Source organism: Talpa occidentalis, unplaced genomic scaffold (genome assembly GCF_014898055.3).
Source record: "Talpa occidentalis isolate TD23 unplaced genomic scaffold, MPIMG_talOcc4v2.1 talOcc4.17, whole genome shotgun sequence".
Lineage (NCBI taxonomy): Eukaryota > Metazoa > Chordata > Mammalia > Eulipotyphla > Talpidae > Talpa > Talpa occidentalis.
The window spans coordinates 33,930,732-33,947,392 of record NW_023601754.1 but is presented as its reverse complement, the minus strand read 5'-3'; the positions used below and the strand labels follow the sequence as shown (position 1 = coordinate 33,947,392).

The following is a 16,661-nucleotide window of genomic DNA, read 5'->3' as shown; positions in this document are numbered from 1 at the left end:
GGCCCAATTTCAATCCCTGGCCAGGGAGCTAACCCTCATGTGGCACAGCAGATCTCTCCTGTCTCACCCCCTGGTCCCCTCAACAGTGTATTTCAGTAAAATCCACCTTTTAGCTCCCCATTCTGTCTCTGGTGAATCCTCTCATGCCCCCACCACTCTGGCCTATGCATTAATAAACAAACAAACAAACAAATAAAATGTGGTCCAGTATTTGGGGTTTGCCCTTTTTCCTTGTATCCTAGAATACCTGGGTATACCTGGGTATAGGATACCTGGGTATCCCAGAACGAATACCATGTAAACAAGCAAGGACTGGTCTTCTAGATAAAGAGAAGTATGTTGTTCAGTCATCCCCACTGACCAGCGAACATTAAGCCAATCAGCACATATCTTAGGAAGCCATGTGAGGACATCAGCCCCAGCTAGGTCATGCTAGACAAGAAGAATCTTGTGGATGATGTAGAATCAACAGATTTTCAAAAGTTCCTTGTTTTAAGATGCTAAGTTTGGGGTTATTTTGTGACACATACAAGTCAAGTGATAAATGGGCACATTAAAAGGGAGTTGTAATAAAATCTAAAACATAAAGCACCTCCACTTAATAAATGTTTCTGAGCCTCTTTCTGGTGGTAAGTGCTAGCTGAATTGTAACAGGAGCTACTACATAGGGAGCACCTTTTGCATACATTATATCTCTAGTCTTACAGTGATAATACTGTCAGAAAATGATCATTATATTATGCATGACACTGGTAAATGTTTTATATCATTATCTCATGTAATCCTTAAAACCACTTCAATGACAGGCTTTACTAACACAATCTTACAGATAAAGTAACAGAAACACCCAGAACTTAAATCCAAGCACACAGAGCTTGTTAGTGGCAGCACAAAGATTCCTATTTGGATCTATCATAATTTAAAGTCCACATTCTTTTCCTTGTGCCCCCTGGTATCCTGACAGATGAAAACAATAGAGAGCATGAGTTCTTTGTCAGGTACACATGAGCGCTGACAGTGGATTCTGGTTGGCTTTGTTCTCAGAAGCGTATTCTGGGAGCAGAGGGGAAGGTGGAAGAAGCTGTCTGCAGATAGTGACCTCTGCTATGAGCAATACTGGCTCTCCAATGCCGTCTCTGGCGTGATTCATAATATCAAATGACTTTACTCTTGGAAAGTGAGCTTTGTATTTTCACATTATGGCTGGAGTTCTGTTATATTGGGAGTCATGAGGTGATGAGAAATGGACAGGGTCTCTGTTCCTGTTCCTCATCTGTGCTTCACTTAAGCCATAGAAACTTTACATCTGTGTGTTCTACATAATTATGGTACATTGAGAAGTACAGCTCAGTAAAAGGATTCCTGTGTTTCACAAAAGCAAAGTAGGGTGCTTCTGATTTATGCAACTTCCTATAGTGTAGATGAGACCACTGGGGCCTGAAAGGTGGAATCATTTCCAAAAGACAGATTCATGGCAGATATAGAGCTGGACTTCACCACCCATGCTTTCTTCTCCTTGTAGGACTTGCTGGAGGCCATTAGTAGATGAACTTCCCAATCAATTTTGATGTGCAGTGAGTTAAGTGCCCCTTAGCCCGAAAGACTTAGCTGAGTATTTAAATAATGTATGACAATGACCTGTCTTGAAATTGGGGTGAATGGAAGAAGCCAGTTCTAAATTGATCAAACCAGGGCTACCTTTAGACACAAAGGTCATGACCATATTTGGGTGAATACACAGAAAACATAATCTCTGGGTTCAGAGGCATGGCCAAGACATGAGATCAGACCTTGTGGATATCCTGAACATCATAGGTTATTTGGGGACACCTCTGACCTTTATCCATTAGGTGCCAGTAACACCCTACCCCTTACCCAGCTGTGACAGTTCCAGGTATTGCCAAATGTTCCCTGGAGTGCAAGGCCACCCTCAGTCGTGAACCACTGGTCAGATCTAGGCATTACACAAATTTATTTGATCACCACTTGTCAGTGAAATCCCAAAGAAAACTAAACTCACAATCTAAAACAACAGAGCACTAGTCTTAGCAAAAACAGAACTTGAGTCAAGACTGATGCTGCTTTTACAGTGTTTGGTTTTCTTTTTTTAACTGATTTATGGTAACTGAGTTGTGCAGGCACTGAAGTGTTTGTGGATGTTTCAAAATGACCTGCTTTTCATGAACATTAAATTTTTGATCTATCTGCAGAAAAAAAAATGGATTGATAGCTGCTATCAAATTTGATAGCAGATCCTGGATATAAAAAAGTTTTCTTGCTGTAAAATTTTAGCTGCCTGTCACTTACATTATATTATGTCACATCTCACAATGACATATTGCAAGGTAATGCAATGTAAGTCACATAATAGACAACTGCAATTCATAACTTTCTGAACAGGGAGAGTCATTCTTTACCGAGAAGCTTCCCAAGAGAAGTGAAGGAATTCCTCTGATGAGGTCATTCACAGCACTGATGCAACTGGCCTTATTTTTTGACTCTTACCTTCTCATCCAGTCTGTATCTTTTATTTTTCCGACCTGCCCTCCTCTTATAACTGACCTTTCTCCATCTTCTCTGATTGTGAGAGAGCTGTCAATCAAGTGGCTTGCCTCCAGTGCAAGGTGGGAACTTACCCAGGCTGATCCATCAGGGGGTCTCAGGGTTACTGCTAAACTAAGGTTCCATTTATGTGGATTAAAAGATAGATTCACCTTTGGAAGTTTCAGCCTCAATGGGTTCAAGGACTTGGTGATGAGATGATGATGTCTTTGTGGAAATAAGACAAAGGCGACCTCACTGGAAAGCTTCTCTAGGAGGGTGTGGGCTAGCTTAGAACTGCCACTCACCCAGGGCTATGAGTCTTATACAGGCAACAGCTCACACAACGGAATGTGGGAGACCTGAGAATACTTCACCCCCATAAATATAAAGAAATGCTCAAATGGGTCTCATACTTGTCACCTTGGCCAAGCATGGGCCGTTTCTAGGGACTGATATGGCCCCAGGGACAGAACGTGCCCTCACCTAAAATCACCAAAATCAGGCCTCCCTGGTGGCGCAAGGGGTTTAGCGCCGTACTATGAAGCTATCTGCAGCCTCTGCAGCACGAGTTCAATCCCCAACTGGCCAGGGAGCTACCCACATGGTGCAGCAGACCTCTCCTGTCTCACCTGCTGCTCCCCTCAGTAGTGTGTTTCTGTGCATCTACCTGTTCTGCTCCCCACTCTGTCTCTGGTGAATCCTCTCACCCCCCGCAACTCTGACCTATACCCCAGCTTTTGTATGGGGTAGAGGCCCATTGTATGGGGTATAGGCTCTTGCATAAATAAATAAATCTTAAAAAAAAATTAAAATCACCAAAATCCTTATATGGCTATGCTCCTATGAGCTTTCTTCCCCACTCCTTGGAAAGTGTGCATGGAAGGCAAGACAGCACAGAATAGGTAAACAGAGGAGTAGTTCTAGGAAAAGACAGACAGGGTCCTACGATAGCCCAGGAGCACTTGGGTATGAATGTTAATTATTCTGTTTTGGGGGCTTTATTTTTGTTTGTTTGTTTTTTGCCTCTCCCTTCTCTCCTTTGTTTAATTCAGAGACTACACATTGTCAAATAGCTTGACAGCTTTGTTTTAACTACATTGAATATAGAGAAAGTCAAATTCTGTTTCAACCCATGAGGACTGCAAGATTTCCTTGAGACATGAGCAAATATCTCTGTTTTCCTTCCAGTTATTTCTGAGGTTGTCATGCTTGTGACATAATAAGTCCTCCAACTTCCTATGTCTTTACCAGCTCAAATCTCTTTGAGTCTCTTGTCATAGAACCAATAGCTTGGGCAGACTGGAAATGTTCTTCCCCTGGTTCAGATCAGTCAACCCTAGTCTCAACCCTTCAGTGTCTCAGCTTACAGAAGCTATTTTAACACTAGACTTTTAGTCATTTGGGCCCATGTACTTGTATAGTTCAGGTCATTTGTGTACAGTTTTCTGTTCTTACACACAGATAAATTTTATTTTATTTTATTTTTTTTTTTTATAGAGGCATGCTTTATTTATTTGTTTGCTGGTTTCTTTGTTTGTTTTGTTTATACACGCACTGGGTACAGTCAGAAGCGCGGGAGGGTGAGAGAATTCACCAGAGCCAGAGCGGGGAGCAGAGCAGGCAGAAGGACCGAAGGACACTGCTGAGGGGAGCAGCGGGCGGCAGGAGAGGTCTGCGCGCCAGGTCTGCGGCAGGAGAGGTCTCCGGTGGCCGGGGAGCAGCCGGGGATCGAACCGGCGCCGCAGAGGCCGCGGGCAGCTTCGCAACCCAGCGCTCAACCGCTGCGCCACCGGGGAGGCCCAACAGATAAATTTTAATTACTATTGAAACTCTCTTCATTTAGTTTATTCTGTCCAAGGGTAAACTCTTCACAAGTTCTTCTGTGTGACATTACATTAAATGCATTCATTCAGTAATCTCTTACATTCTTTAACCACACCCATTATTTATTTATTTAAAAGATTTATTCCTTTATGCACAGAAGAACTTAAGTATAGGCCAGAAGTGCAGGGGGTGAGAGGATTCACCAGAGACAGAGTGGGGAACAGAACAGATGGATCTACTGAAATACACTGCCGAGGGGAGTTGCGGGCGAGACAGGAGAGGTCTTCTGTGCCATATGTGGGCTAACTCCCTGGTCAGGGATTGAACTCAGGCCATAGTGGTGATAGGGCTGAGACTTAACCCCCAGCCACCAGGGAGGCCCCAACCATTATTTATTGATCTTCCTTCTGAGCCCATGTTTTCTACTCCGAGTTGACATAAATTAAGATTTTTTTCTTTACTCTTGCCAATACTGTAAATTATTCTTGGATGCATTTGTTTTAAGAGAAAACAAAGGCTGGGAGATCAGTCATCACCCAGCAAGTAAGAGAGCCCAGACAGAGCTCAACCTTGGGAAATGACCCCCTCCCCATGCGATTATCTTTGCCATTGCTCACTCTCATCATGCTGGCAATGAGAATGAAATGTTGTTTCAGAGAATATTTTATATATTAGAAGACTGAGGAAGACAAGAATTGTGTAGGGTCAAGGATAATGGAATCATATCTGACAGCCCATGTCTTCCCCCTTCCCTCCGATTTTCTCTGCATCATCACTTTCCCTCCCTCTCAGTCCTTAAAGAGAACAAACTAATACCAAGGGGCTCCCACCTCCTGTAATGGGGATGGGCTTGCTTTTGTAAACCCAACATCCAATGGCCCTAAGAGTGGAGCTCATGGGAACCTAGGAATGGACCAGTACATTAAACACTTTTTTTTTTTAAAGATTTATTTATTTATGCATACAAGAACTGGGGTACTGGCCAGAGGTGTGGGGGTGAGAGGATTCACCAGAGACAGACTGGGGAGCAGAATAGGCAGAGTGACTGAAATACACTGCTGAGGGGAGTAGCGGTCTGCTGCGCCATGTGGGTAGCTCCCTGGCTGGCCGGGGATCGAACTCGTGATGTAGTGGCTGCAGACAGCTTCATAGTGCTGTGCTTAATGCCTTGCGCCACCAGGGAGGCCCCACATTAAACACTCTTAACCTCAGCTCCATGACTTCGTTTCTGTCTTGGTTTCCTGAGTTACACTGAGTTGCCCAATAGAATGGATAACGGCCCTGGCATCTTATTTTCTCTCTTTCCCCTGCACTCTCATCAGGAGTCATAGGTAGACCATGTACCAAGGACCCTGCTGAGTTCTACTCCTAAGACTAAAAGTCACACAGGGAAACATCTATATCCCAAGTGGTGAGAAGGTTTTTACTCTCTGAAAACTCCTGCTGCCATGTCATTCTCATTAATCTGATGCTCCTTCTTGTCTGGGATCAGCATATTAGGATTTGGGGATACATTTCAGGAAAGGTTTTATACAGTTCGCTGAATCATTTAAATTTCATCCTTACCTGATGTCAGCTTCCTTCTTTTCCATTACAAGGTCCCACCAATTTTGCCCTTAGATCTACCTTAAAAATGTTGCTAAAAACCTCTGCTACTTTCCTTCTGCCCTCTGTCACTTGCACATGGCCATCAGTTTTCTGAGGGGGGAGGCCCTGAAAGGGAAGGTCTATCATGCAGAAACTCCTGTTTCTATACTTAAAAACAAGACCCAGAACACTTCAATAAAATAGTTCCAGGAGATTTTTGCACAGCTAAGATTTGGCTTTTAAATTCTCACTTTGTAATTCTAACATTTGAAACTGTACTTCTGAGAGAAATGAATAAGTAATTCCTTGTTAATGGTACTTCACTTATTTTGAAAGATAACATATTAAGGGATTAAACAAGTGAATAATAATAAAAAAAAGATGAAATGTGCTTCTCAATAGCTCTTCCAGTTTGACTATACTTGTAACTTCAGTGGAATATTGATTTAGATTACCTAATCTTTGTGCCTAGCATTATTCTTGTACTTACTTTCTCGTTCTTTTCTGCCTGCTTTATTCATAAGTCAGTATGCTCTCTTTTAGTTTTATTAATTGGTATCATTTTATTGGTTTCTGAGATATGTGTGTTCTTTTTTTTTTTTTTTAAAGATTTATTTATTTATTTATACAAGCACTGGGTATAGTCAGAAGCGCGGGAGGGTGAGAGAATTCACCAGAGCCAGAGCGGGGAGCAGAGCAGGCAGAAGGACTGAAGTACACTGCTGAGGGGAGCAGCGGGCGGCAGGAGAGGTCTGCGCGCCATGTGGGACCCTCCTCCGTTGGCTGGGGAGCAGCTGGGGATTGAACCGGTGCCGCAGAGGCCGCGGGCAGATTCGCAACCCAGCGCTCAACCGCTGCGCCACCGGGGAGGCCCTGTGTGTTCTTAATATCTGCGAAATAACAGTGTGTCTTATAGTTGATGGCATATTATATTTAACTGTCAGCTTTTTAGTGGGACATTACTTTTTTTTTCCTAGACATAAGTTAATGGTGTATCACATGAACAATATCTTATAATTGATGGTATCAGACTTTCAAGGTATCAGATTAAGTTTGGGCTTTGGATGAGAAAAAGCAAAGCTATTGTGTTGACCTGATATAGTTTCGGGCTATGATGTTTGACCTATCCCAGTTCACTAGATTACATCTTTGTACAGATCCAGTGCCACAGCCTAAGTTCCTACTTTGTGCTATTTTAACATAATAACCTTAGATATATCTATGGACAGCAAATAGTGGTCTAGGTCAGAAGGCAAGTACTTATATGTCCCTAATGTTAACTCATTTAAATATCATATCATATTACACAAAACTATATAACTGTGGATGTAGAATCACATTGCTACAAAAGTAACATTTCCAGAAAACAGTAGATATTTCCAAATGCCTTTTATTTCCATTTAATGTATTTTGAGACACTTTGAATCATAAAAAGATAAATGATTTATCTCTTTTGTCCTAAAGCATTGTGTACATATTTGAGTGAATATATGCAGTCATTAAAATAGGATAATATGGGCTGAAATTTCACTTAATCCTAATAAATAATTAGGATTACATGCTGGTTTTCTCTTGCTAGCTTCCACTACCATTTAGTGGATACCTTCTACTCAATTGGTTTCTGTGGGTTTTATTCACTTAGAGGATATGAAAAAGCAGAAGGAACCCCCATATAATTTTGTTCACTTAGTTGTATGACTGTTGTACAACTGGGTCAGGAGAGGCCTCCTAACTGACTTTGGATTTCCTCTGTTTCTGAAAGATTCTATTTGCAGCGTTATTGTTAGCGTTGCTATTGTTTGTATACTTTATTTTATTTTATTTTAAGATTTATTTATTTATTTATACAAGCACTGGGAACAGTCAGAAGCACGGGAGGGTGAGAGAATTCACCAGAGCCAGAGCGGGGAGCAGAACAGGCAGACCGACGAAGTACGCTGCTGAGGGGATCAGTGGACGTGGCAGGAGAGGTCTGCCGCGCCATGTGGGACTCTCACCCAGCAGCCGGAGATTGAACCAGCGCTGCAGAGGCTGCGGGCAGCTTTGCAACCCAGCGCTCAATCGCTGCGCCACCAGGGGAGGCCCTGTTTGTATATTTTAATAGAGACATTTCAACTTTTCAATGAATTGCTGGTCCTTTCAGATATTGGCAACATGCTGAGTGTTAATGTTAGTTTCTGTGGCTTTCATTTTCATATAGCTTCACTAAATTCTAAAATTTTCTTGACTGAATTCTAGCCTCCAACTTTAAAAACAGAATCAAATTTCATGTCAACTCATAATATATGTTATTATTTTTTCTTATTAAGATTTGAAACTGAACCAATATGTGTTTATTAGTGATATACTTAATGTGTATATTTATCAATTTACTTCCCAGCGCTGTGTCTTAACCCCTTGCGCCACCAGGGAGGCCCTCAGCACAGCAGTTTTGTTTTAACATTGTCAAACACGGTTTGTTGGAGAAAGTTAAAAGCCTTGTTCAAAGTCACATCTTCATTAATTGGTGGATGCAGGGTCTGATTTCAGTTTGTAATATTTTGCCTCATACCTCATTTTTTCCCACTTAGATTGTTAGAATAGATGGATCCTTAGCTCCCGAGCACTAACCCATTCATTTTGTACAAGTGGAAACTGAAGTCCAGGGAGAAGTAAATCATAGTGTGACCTTGATGGAACTAAGCAATGACTGTCTGGCCAAATGAAAGCTCGACATTCAGAGAAGGATGATTGTGCTCAGCGTATCAGATTCAGCATCACTAGTTTTTTTCAGACTGTCCAAGATAAACAGCTTTCAAAGCCCTGAGAATAATGTACTCAAGCAATAGAGGGTGAAAATCCTGGTAGGCAATCTACTAGGCTGAAAGCAAAGGCAACAAGTAACTCAGAGAGGCCCAAGGAAAACAATGGCTATGTTCCTCTACGAAGAGCACCAACACATTCATTCTTCTGGGACCTTAGGGAATAAATAGAAAAAGCAACAGAGAGAAAATGAACCCCACGTCATGTCATGTCATGTCCAGAAATCAACACAAGAGCTTTCTCCAATAGCCAGGGGTCCTGGGTAGACATTACATCCTGAAAGTTAGCTAAACCCTGTTAACTGACAGGTATCTGAATCAATGCATAGAAGCTGGAAAAGGCATGAATTAATACCATGAGCCTTGGCTTGAAACTAGAATGGATTCTACTAAACTTGTAAAAGGAGAATCATCAGCCCCAGCTCACTGGCAGTGCTGCAGTACAAATTACAGTGATGTTTACACATCACCGTGAATTTGGAAAGAACTCACCAACATGATTTGACTCTGCAACCAGAACACATCGAAGAGTACAGTTCAACATCATTTGTCTGAGCTCAGGCATAATGAGAACAGCAATCTGAAACTCACAGGGTGAATTAGCTGTCCGTGACTGTAGAGATAGATCACCATCCTGATCAGCCTAATGCTTTGTAAAGATGGAAGTGATAGAATGCGTGAAAATCTAGCCCTTCTTTCTGTACAGCCAGTTTCACAAGTTGGGTAAGGTCTAAAAGGGAACACTGTTTGGCAAAACAGAAGTTAGCATGTGTGATCAGTTTTCCCAAAGGTCAGAGTATTTTGCAGGCTAGTTTGTGAATGTCTCCAATTTATGACAAAAATGCATAATAAATTAATAGCTTTCCACTCTAGCAGTTCAAATTAGTAGAAGACAGTCCTGAGGAGAACAGAAATGTGCTATTAAAAAAGGATAAAAGCTGTCTCTTTTATCAGCTACTTTCCTTTCAATTCCCAAGGTAGTGTCTGGTCCGTGGTTGACATGAAGTGAAGAGGTGTTGAATGAATGAATGAGTGAATTAAGATATGATGTTGTTATTGACCTCAAAGGGAAGTGGAGGTGATACTACATGACTCACAGAATATTATACAGGCGAAGAAAACAAACTTCACAGTAACTATTATGCTTCCATTTGCTCTGCTCATTGATGAGGAAGTTATGAGTTATTATGAATGAATGGAAATGAACTAGATAGAAAAGTGGGGGAGCAGAGGATATACATTCTGGACAAAGGAGAGAACAAGGGGATTGAAAAAACATCCCTGGCTTTGCATGTTCAAGTCAAGGACCTCTGAGGAATACATAAGAGAACAATGAGGCAGAAGGGAAAGAGTGACAGGAGATAAAGTTGAAGAGATAAAGATCCACCACCATTGCAGAAGTAGACTGTTGGGTCTCCCGGTGGCCTAGGGGTTAAGTTTCAGCATTATCACCGCTGTGGCCTGAGTTTGATCCCCAACCAGGGAGCTGACCCACATGGCGCAGCAGACCTCTCTGTCTTGCCTGCTGCTCCTCTCAGCAGTGTATTTCAGTCAGTCTGCCTGTTCTGTTCCTCACTCTGTCTCTGGTGAATCCTCTCCCCATCACCCTGCACCTCTGGCATACACCCCAGTTCTTCTATGCAAAAATAAAGAAAGAAAATCTTTTAAAAAATATGAAAAGTAGACTGCTACTGATTTTTTTGAATACATTTTAGGGTCTGTATGTTGCATTACTGATCTTCATAATCTGTCTATATAAGAGGTTCTAAAAAACTCTGTCATTCTATTAACTTTCAAATATCCCATTTGCCAATAGATGGAGATCTGGGTGCAATTGCATTTAGGAGAGAGAAAACCTAGCCCAATGGAAACCTATAATTTTCAGGTACTTATTTTTATTCTTTGATTATGTTATGGTAATCAAGATTATAGTCAAATAACAATTTAATACTCACCCAAATACTCATTCCTATTTTTTCCTTCCCCTCTGCTTTACTGATAGCTGAAGTCTACAGACATATGCCATTTCTGACCCCTCAGCCAAGGGGCAGAAGAATAGCATATTGTCAGTTACCACCTTATTTCAGTTTCCTTATTAGTATCTTTTTAAAGATTTATTTATTTATACAAGAACTGGAGTACAGGCCCATAGGGGTGTGTGTGTGTGTGTGTGTGTGTGTGAGAGGATTCACCAGAGACAGAGTGGGGAACAGAACAGGCAGATCTACTGAAATCCACTGCTGAGGGGAGCAGTGGGTGAGACAGGAGAGGTCTACTGCGCCATGTGGGTCACCTCCCTGGGCAGGGATAGAACTCATGCTGCAGTGGCTGTGGATAGCTTCACAGTACTATGCTTAACCCCTTGCACCACCAGGGAGGCCCTCCTTGTTAGTATTTTTGTTTTCAGTATTGGGTGAGTGAGAGAGGTTTGGGAGGCTTGCAAAAGGCGAGGAAGAGAAGGCAAATAGACATTACTTGAGTACCTTCAATTTACCTAACACTGAACTTAGCACATTTTTAATACTTTTTACTTAATGTCTTCTTGTTAAAGACAACTTAGGGGTAAATATTATTTCCATTTTACAAATACAATTTCAATATTACTGCTGTTCTGTTCCGTATTGCTTTCTCTATCCACTTTAGTAAACTAAGGAATCCAAAGCACATTGTATTTGTTATTCAGGGCACAACCCCACACGGGGGTGTCACATTTGCCTAATGTTGTGTCTATAAAGTGACGTAATTCATTCAAAATGCAAACTTCTGTGCCAAAAGAAGAGGAAATGATTGTCAACTACATTTAATACTTTTTTATAAAGGAGAATGTGCATAGACTGACAGCTCATTTTGTTTCACATTCAATTTTAATATTTGGTTGTGCTTACCAAAGGAGAGCCATGTTTATTTGGCACCGATGAAATCCCCCAGCCTATTTTTATGCTTGTAAATAAATGATAGATCAGTAAATAGCATTATTCTTTCATGGCACAAAGAGCAAAGTGATCCAAACAAGATTTGATAAATAAAAAACATTTCTCTGAGTAATCTTTCCACTCATCCTAAGGTTGAACTGGCCCCTTTACTTTTGGTGTTTTTCCATTTTCTTTTGAAGTAAAAACCTCAAAAAACAAAACTCTCCAAGGAAAAGTTCTATGCCCTAAGGCATCTTTAAGATAACTTGAAGATAACTAAGCCTCCCTGAAATTCTCTCTTGGTTTTTCTCTTTCAAAAATCTTCAGAATTAGAATGCTCTGTAAGAACCAGACATGATTGCGAGCAAATTGACAGAGAAGCTTTGAATCAATTCATAACTTTGAATAGCATATGGACAACTCCATATATGAGTCTATGCCATGTATCTAAATTATACCCTGGTAGTCAGCAATCTCAGAACTAAATTGTCTCCAAAAACATATACTGAAAAATAGACACTATGGATTGTGCTATGTCTGACCAGAGCAATAACTTTCAGGATTTTCAATATTTGCAAAGGAAATACTTCCCTTCTGAAGGTATTGTTGCATTATGATTTAAAAAAGAAAACCAAGACAAAATAAAGATACAGAGATGATAAGAACATTACGAGGGATTTACAAAGACTACATAAGCAAAGAAATTTTCTGAACCAAACTTCACAGTCATATGCCACATGTAAAGTGGAAGTACAGATCTGTTATCTGTTTTTCCTAGCTTGCACATCATCCTTAATTACAGTTTAGATGACAAAATGAAACATAAATGGCTTTTTATCAACTGAACATTGCTGGAAGCATAAACAATAAATTATGGATTACGGAAGCAGAAGCCTTTGTGGATCATGTATACATGATGCTATTCTGCATATTTGCAATCCCAGTTGAAATTCCTGTTTTTTAATTTTTTTTAAGATTTATTCTCCTATGAATACAAGAATTAGGGAGTAGGACAGAGGTGCAGGGGGTAGAAGATTTCACCAGAGACAGAGTGGGAAGCAGAGAGGTGGATCTACTGAAATACACTGCTGAGGGGAGCAGCGGGCAAGACAGGAGAGGTCTACTGCGCCATGTCGGTCACCTCCCTGGCCAGGGATCGAACTCATGCTGCAGTGGCTGCCGATGGCTTCATAGTGCTGAGACTTAACCCCTGGACTTCCTGTTTTATGCAAATTGAACCCTATCTTGGATGATTTGACTTGAAGGAAAAGTGCATGCTTCCTATCAGAGCTGACAACTCACATGGAGAGGACCTCTGCTCCACACTAGGTGATGTGGGTGATGCTGTGGGAAAGTCCACTATGGGGGCAGAGCAGACAGGGTCATCCAATGGGAAAACTGCCTGTGGAGGTATTCATTATCACACTCAGACAAGCAACCAGTTTTCACTTGTTGCTGAGGTATGGTTGCCTGGGAAACCTAATAATCATGGATCTGCTGAAGCTGAGGATGGCAGCGTTGTAAAGGCCACTTGAGGAAAGAGATACTGTTTGAAAAGTCATCTGGTAGCTTCAAGCAGCTGTGTATGGGGAGAATTTAAGGAAACTGAAGGTGGCTCCTCAAGGCAGCTCTCTGTGCTGGGTGGGTCATCAGGAAGGTCTATCAGGTCCTCTCCAGCCCAAATGGGTCACAACTGGTTAAGGCAGAGGACTGGGCATTTCTGCCTCAAAATCTAAATCCTTAATCCAGGAGAGGCATATGTGAGGATTCCATTGGTGAGAAGACAGAGGATAGAGGGTCAGCTCTGACTGTCTTGGGATCAGGACAATCCACCTCATTTTTCAGGCAGAAAAGTTTAGTTTTGTGACCGACAAGTCAGAGACAAGTTCATGGTATTCAAAAGAGCAAAGAGAGGGTCTCCCTAGTGGTACAAGGGGTTAAGACACAACCTATGAAGCTGTCCACAACCTCTGCATCATGAGTTCGATCCCCACTGGGCAGGGAGCTGCCCACATTCTTCAGCAGACCTCTCCTGTCTCGCCCGCTGCTCCCCTCAGCAGTGTATTTCAGTCAGTCTGCCTGTTCTGCTCCCCTCTCTGTCTCTGGTGAATCCTCTCACCCGCCCACACCTCTGGCCTGTACCCCAGCTAAATAAATAAATAAATCTTTAAAAAAAAGAATAAAGAGTCTGTCTTTAATTTTCCAGCCTATGCAAAGGGATTCCCACAGAGCATGTGGGTTTAGAAGTTGCAGGTAATTTGAAACAACATGCAATGCTAGATAACAGGAAATAATATAAACAATTTTGGAAGCTGGAGATAGCCACTCTGTGGAGAAACCTGAGTTTAATATTGGCCAAGGAGACAAACAAAAAGTCCTTGTATTTAAAACCAGATCCAGGAATCCTTGTATTTCTCTGGCTGGTAAATATTTTAATTTATCCCCCACCTTGTCTGCCTTCTCCTTTTTACCCTCTTTTGCCTCCTTTTTTTCCTTTTATTTTTCTATAATAATGCCCTTTAGACTGTAACACATTGCTAAGCAGATTTCTCCATCACATTCTAGTGAGGGAGGGGTTTTTAACAACTCCCAATGAGGCCACTTTTAGATTTACTGTATAATATCCAAAAATCAACAGTGTTAAAGCTGTAGAGGGAGACCAAGTTGAAAATGATAAACCAGATGCAATGGAACAAAGCATGAGAATTCAGGAGTTACTGGATTCATATAAGCAGGATCTTGTCCCATTTACCGAGGTGTGTTTTCTGAGTGGCAGCTATTAGGCTGAGCTGTGTGGCCCTGAGCTACACGGCACATTCTGGCAAGACAGGTGAGGAAACTGGGGCTTAAAGTGACTTGCCTGTAGCAAGTGTTCTCACAAGAGATGCTTTTAGAGGATTCAAAACAAAACAAAACATTAAAGACATACAGTTTCAAGATGGCCAATCAGTGTAGAGCGAAATCCCACAAAGCAAAGCATGAAGTGATAACTATAACTAACTGAGACAACCCAAGGTACAGTTGTCCAAAAACGCTAGCATCCAAATTATCCAAATTAATTATAACAAGCGTGCCTTTACAATTAGACTCTTATCAACAGGATTTCGGTCAAAAAGGAGAGATCAGGAAAAAAATTAGTATCATCAAGTACTCTCGTTCCTCTGTGTTTTTTAAAAGCCTAACCAAGCTGTAATCAAGGCCAGTTCTTACTGTCTCCTTCCCACAGGTCCTCCTTCAAGACTAGAACTTTCTCTCTTTCCTCATTTCTCTACCCACATGATTTGAATGTTTCAGTATAAAATATGAAGACTCCCACTTTACCAGACTGCTTTCTGGCAGTTCCAATCAAATCTTTAATCTACCATGTGTAGGCTAGAGAAGAGATTTCTGCAGATCTCAAATTTTCTGCAGGCAACATATTTCTGTATCTGTAAAAGGTCCATTTCTCTTCCCTTTCTTGTTAAATTTAATTGTTGGTTAGCCTCCATTTTCACGGCTGGGATGGAAGCCACTACTACAATACAGCCAGCAAAACTCCTTTTTTTTTTCTTTAGATTTTATTTATTTTTATACGAGAACTGGGGTACAGGTCAGAGGCGTGGGAGGGTGAGAGGATTCACCAGAGACAGAACGGGGAACAGAACAGGCAGGTGGACGGAAATACACTGCTGAGGGGAGCAGTGGGCACGACAGGAGAGGTCTGCCATGCCATGTGGGTAGCTCCCTGGCTAGCCGGGAATCAAACCCACACTGCAGAGGCTGCGGACAGCTTCACAGCGCTGCACTCAACCCGCTGTGCCACTGGGGAGGCCTCCAAACTCCTTTTGTTTATAAATTCACCCAACTAGAAGATGGAGAAAAAATGTCAGGGGTATAATTAGAAAATTCAAGATGCTATTTGGGGTGGACATGGAATATAAGTGACTCGTCACATTTTATTTTTTTTACGTCTCTTGCTACCTTTAACTGTATTGAACGTTGCTTTCTTATTCTGGCAGAAATATGATTCTCATAAATTCAGAAAGAGAATTATTTGTGAAATCATTCAACTGTGTAGGAGACAAGAGACAGCTAATTTCTATCTCATTTTGCCGTTGATTATGAATTAGCTGGCTGAAAATTGCGTAGGACCTTCTGTATGATAGAGGAGAAAGATCACGGTAACTTTGAGCTGAACGACACAAGGCAAGTTCCTTCAAAAATCCCACATCCTGAAACCATCTCCTTTAATAATCTAATTAAATAGGGATCATCCACCCTTCAATTAAGGGAATGAATATGTTACTACCTCAAAATCTTAACCTTCATCTGGTAACTTCTGAATCAAGATGTTCTCAGTGAAGAAACATCAGTGATTGATCATTTAAAACTCTATCTTAAAGGAGAAAGGCAATTCCAATTATGCTTATACCATTTGATTCTCCCCATGTTTCAAATATAAAAATATACTATCATTCTTAAATTATGACCACAAAGTGGATGTTTTGGGTTGTTTTGTGTTCTTTCATTACTATTAAAGAATGGGTAACTGACTCAACAAGATAATCTATTTGTGGGCCTCCCTGGTGGCCTAGGGGTTAAGTCTCAGTGCTATCACCACCATGGCCTGAGTTCAATCCCAGGCCAGGTTGCTGATCCACATGGTGCAGCAGACCTCTCCTGTCTCTCCCACTACTCCCCTTAGCAGTGTATTTCAGTGGATCCACCTGTTCTGCTCCCCTCTTTCTCTGGTGAATTCTCTCACCCCTTGCACCTCTGGCCTACACCCCAGTTCTTCTAGGCAAAAATAAAAAAATACAACAAGAAAATCTATTATTGATCTTCTTATCTGTATATCTCCAACATTTAAAACTTGACAATTCTTCCCATTACTTTATTTCTACACGTTCAGAAGACACAACTTCCCTTTCCTATTTGCACAGTTACTAACCAGATGCCAGTGGTGTCTGTAGTAAAACTTTTTTATGAATTGATGACTTGGGAAAAGGGAGAT

The 16,661-nt window shown here is 41.3% G+C and overlaps 1 protein-coding gene across 5 annotated transcripts in view; it reads right to left on the bottom strand.

The window, feature by feature from the left end:
* Nucleotides 1-16,661, bottom strand: part of CDH8 (cadherin 8) — a 376,083-nt gene that overhangs the window by 40,983 nt on the left and 318,439 nt on the right. Inside the window, exon 12 of one of the 5 annotated variants that reach the window (XM_054697073.1) lies at nucleotides 15,393-15,512. The exons of the other annotated variants lie outside the window; for them this stretch is intronic. Coding sequence (XP_054553048.1) covers nucleotides 15,408-15,512 — 105 coding nt within the window. The 3' untranslated portion in view covers nucleotides 15,393-15,407. Of the gene's footprint in view, nucleotides 1-15,392; nucleotides 15,513-16,661 lie in introns of those variants that run through there. 5 annotated transcript variants of the gene reach the window in all.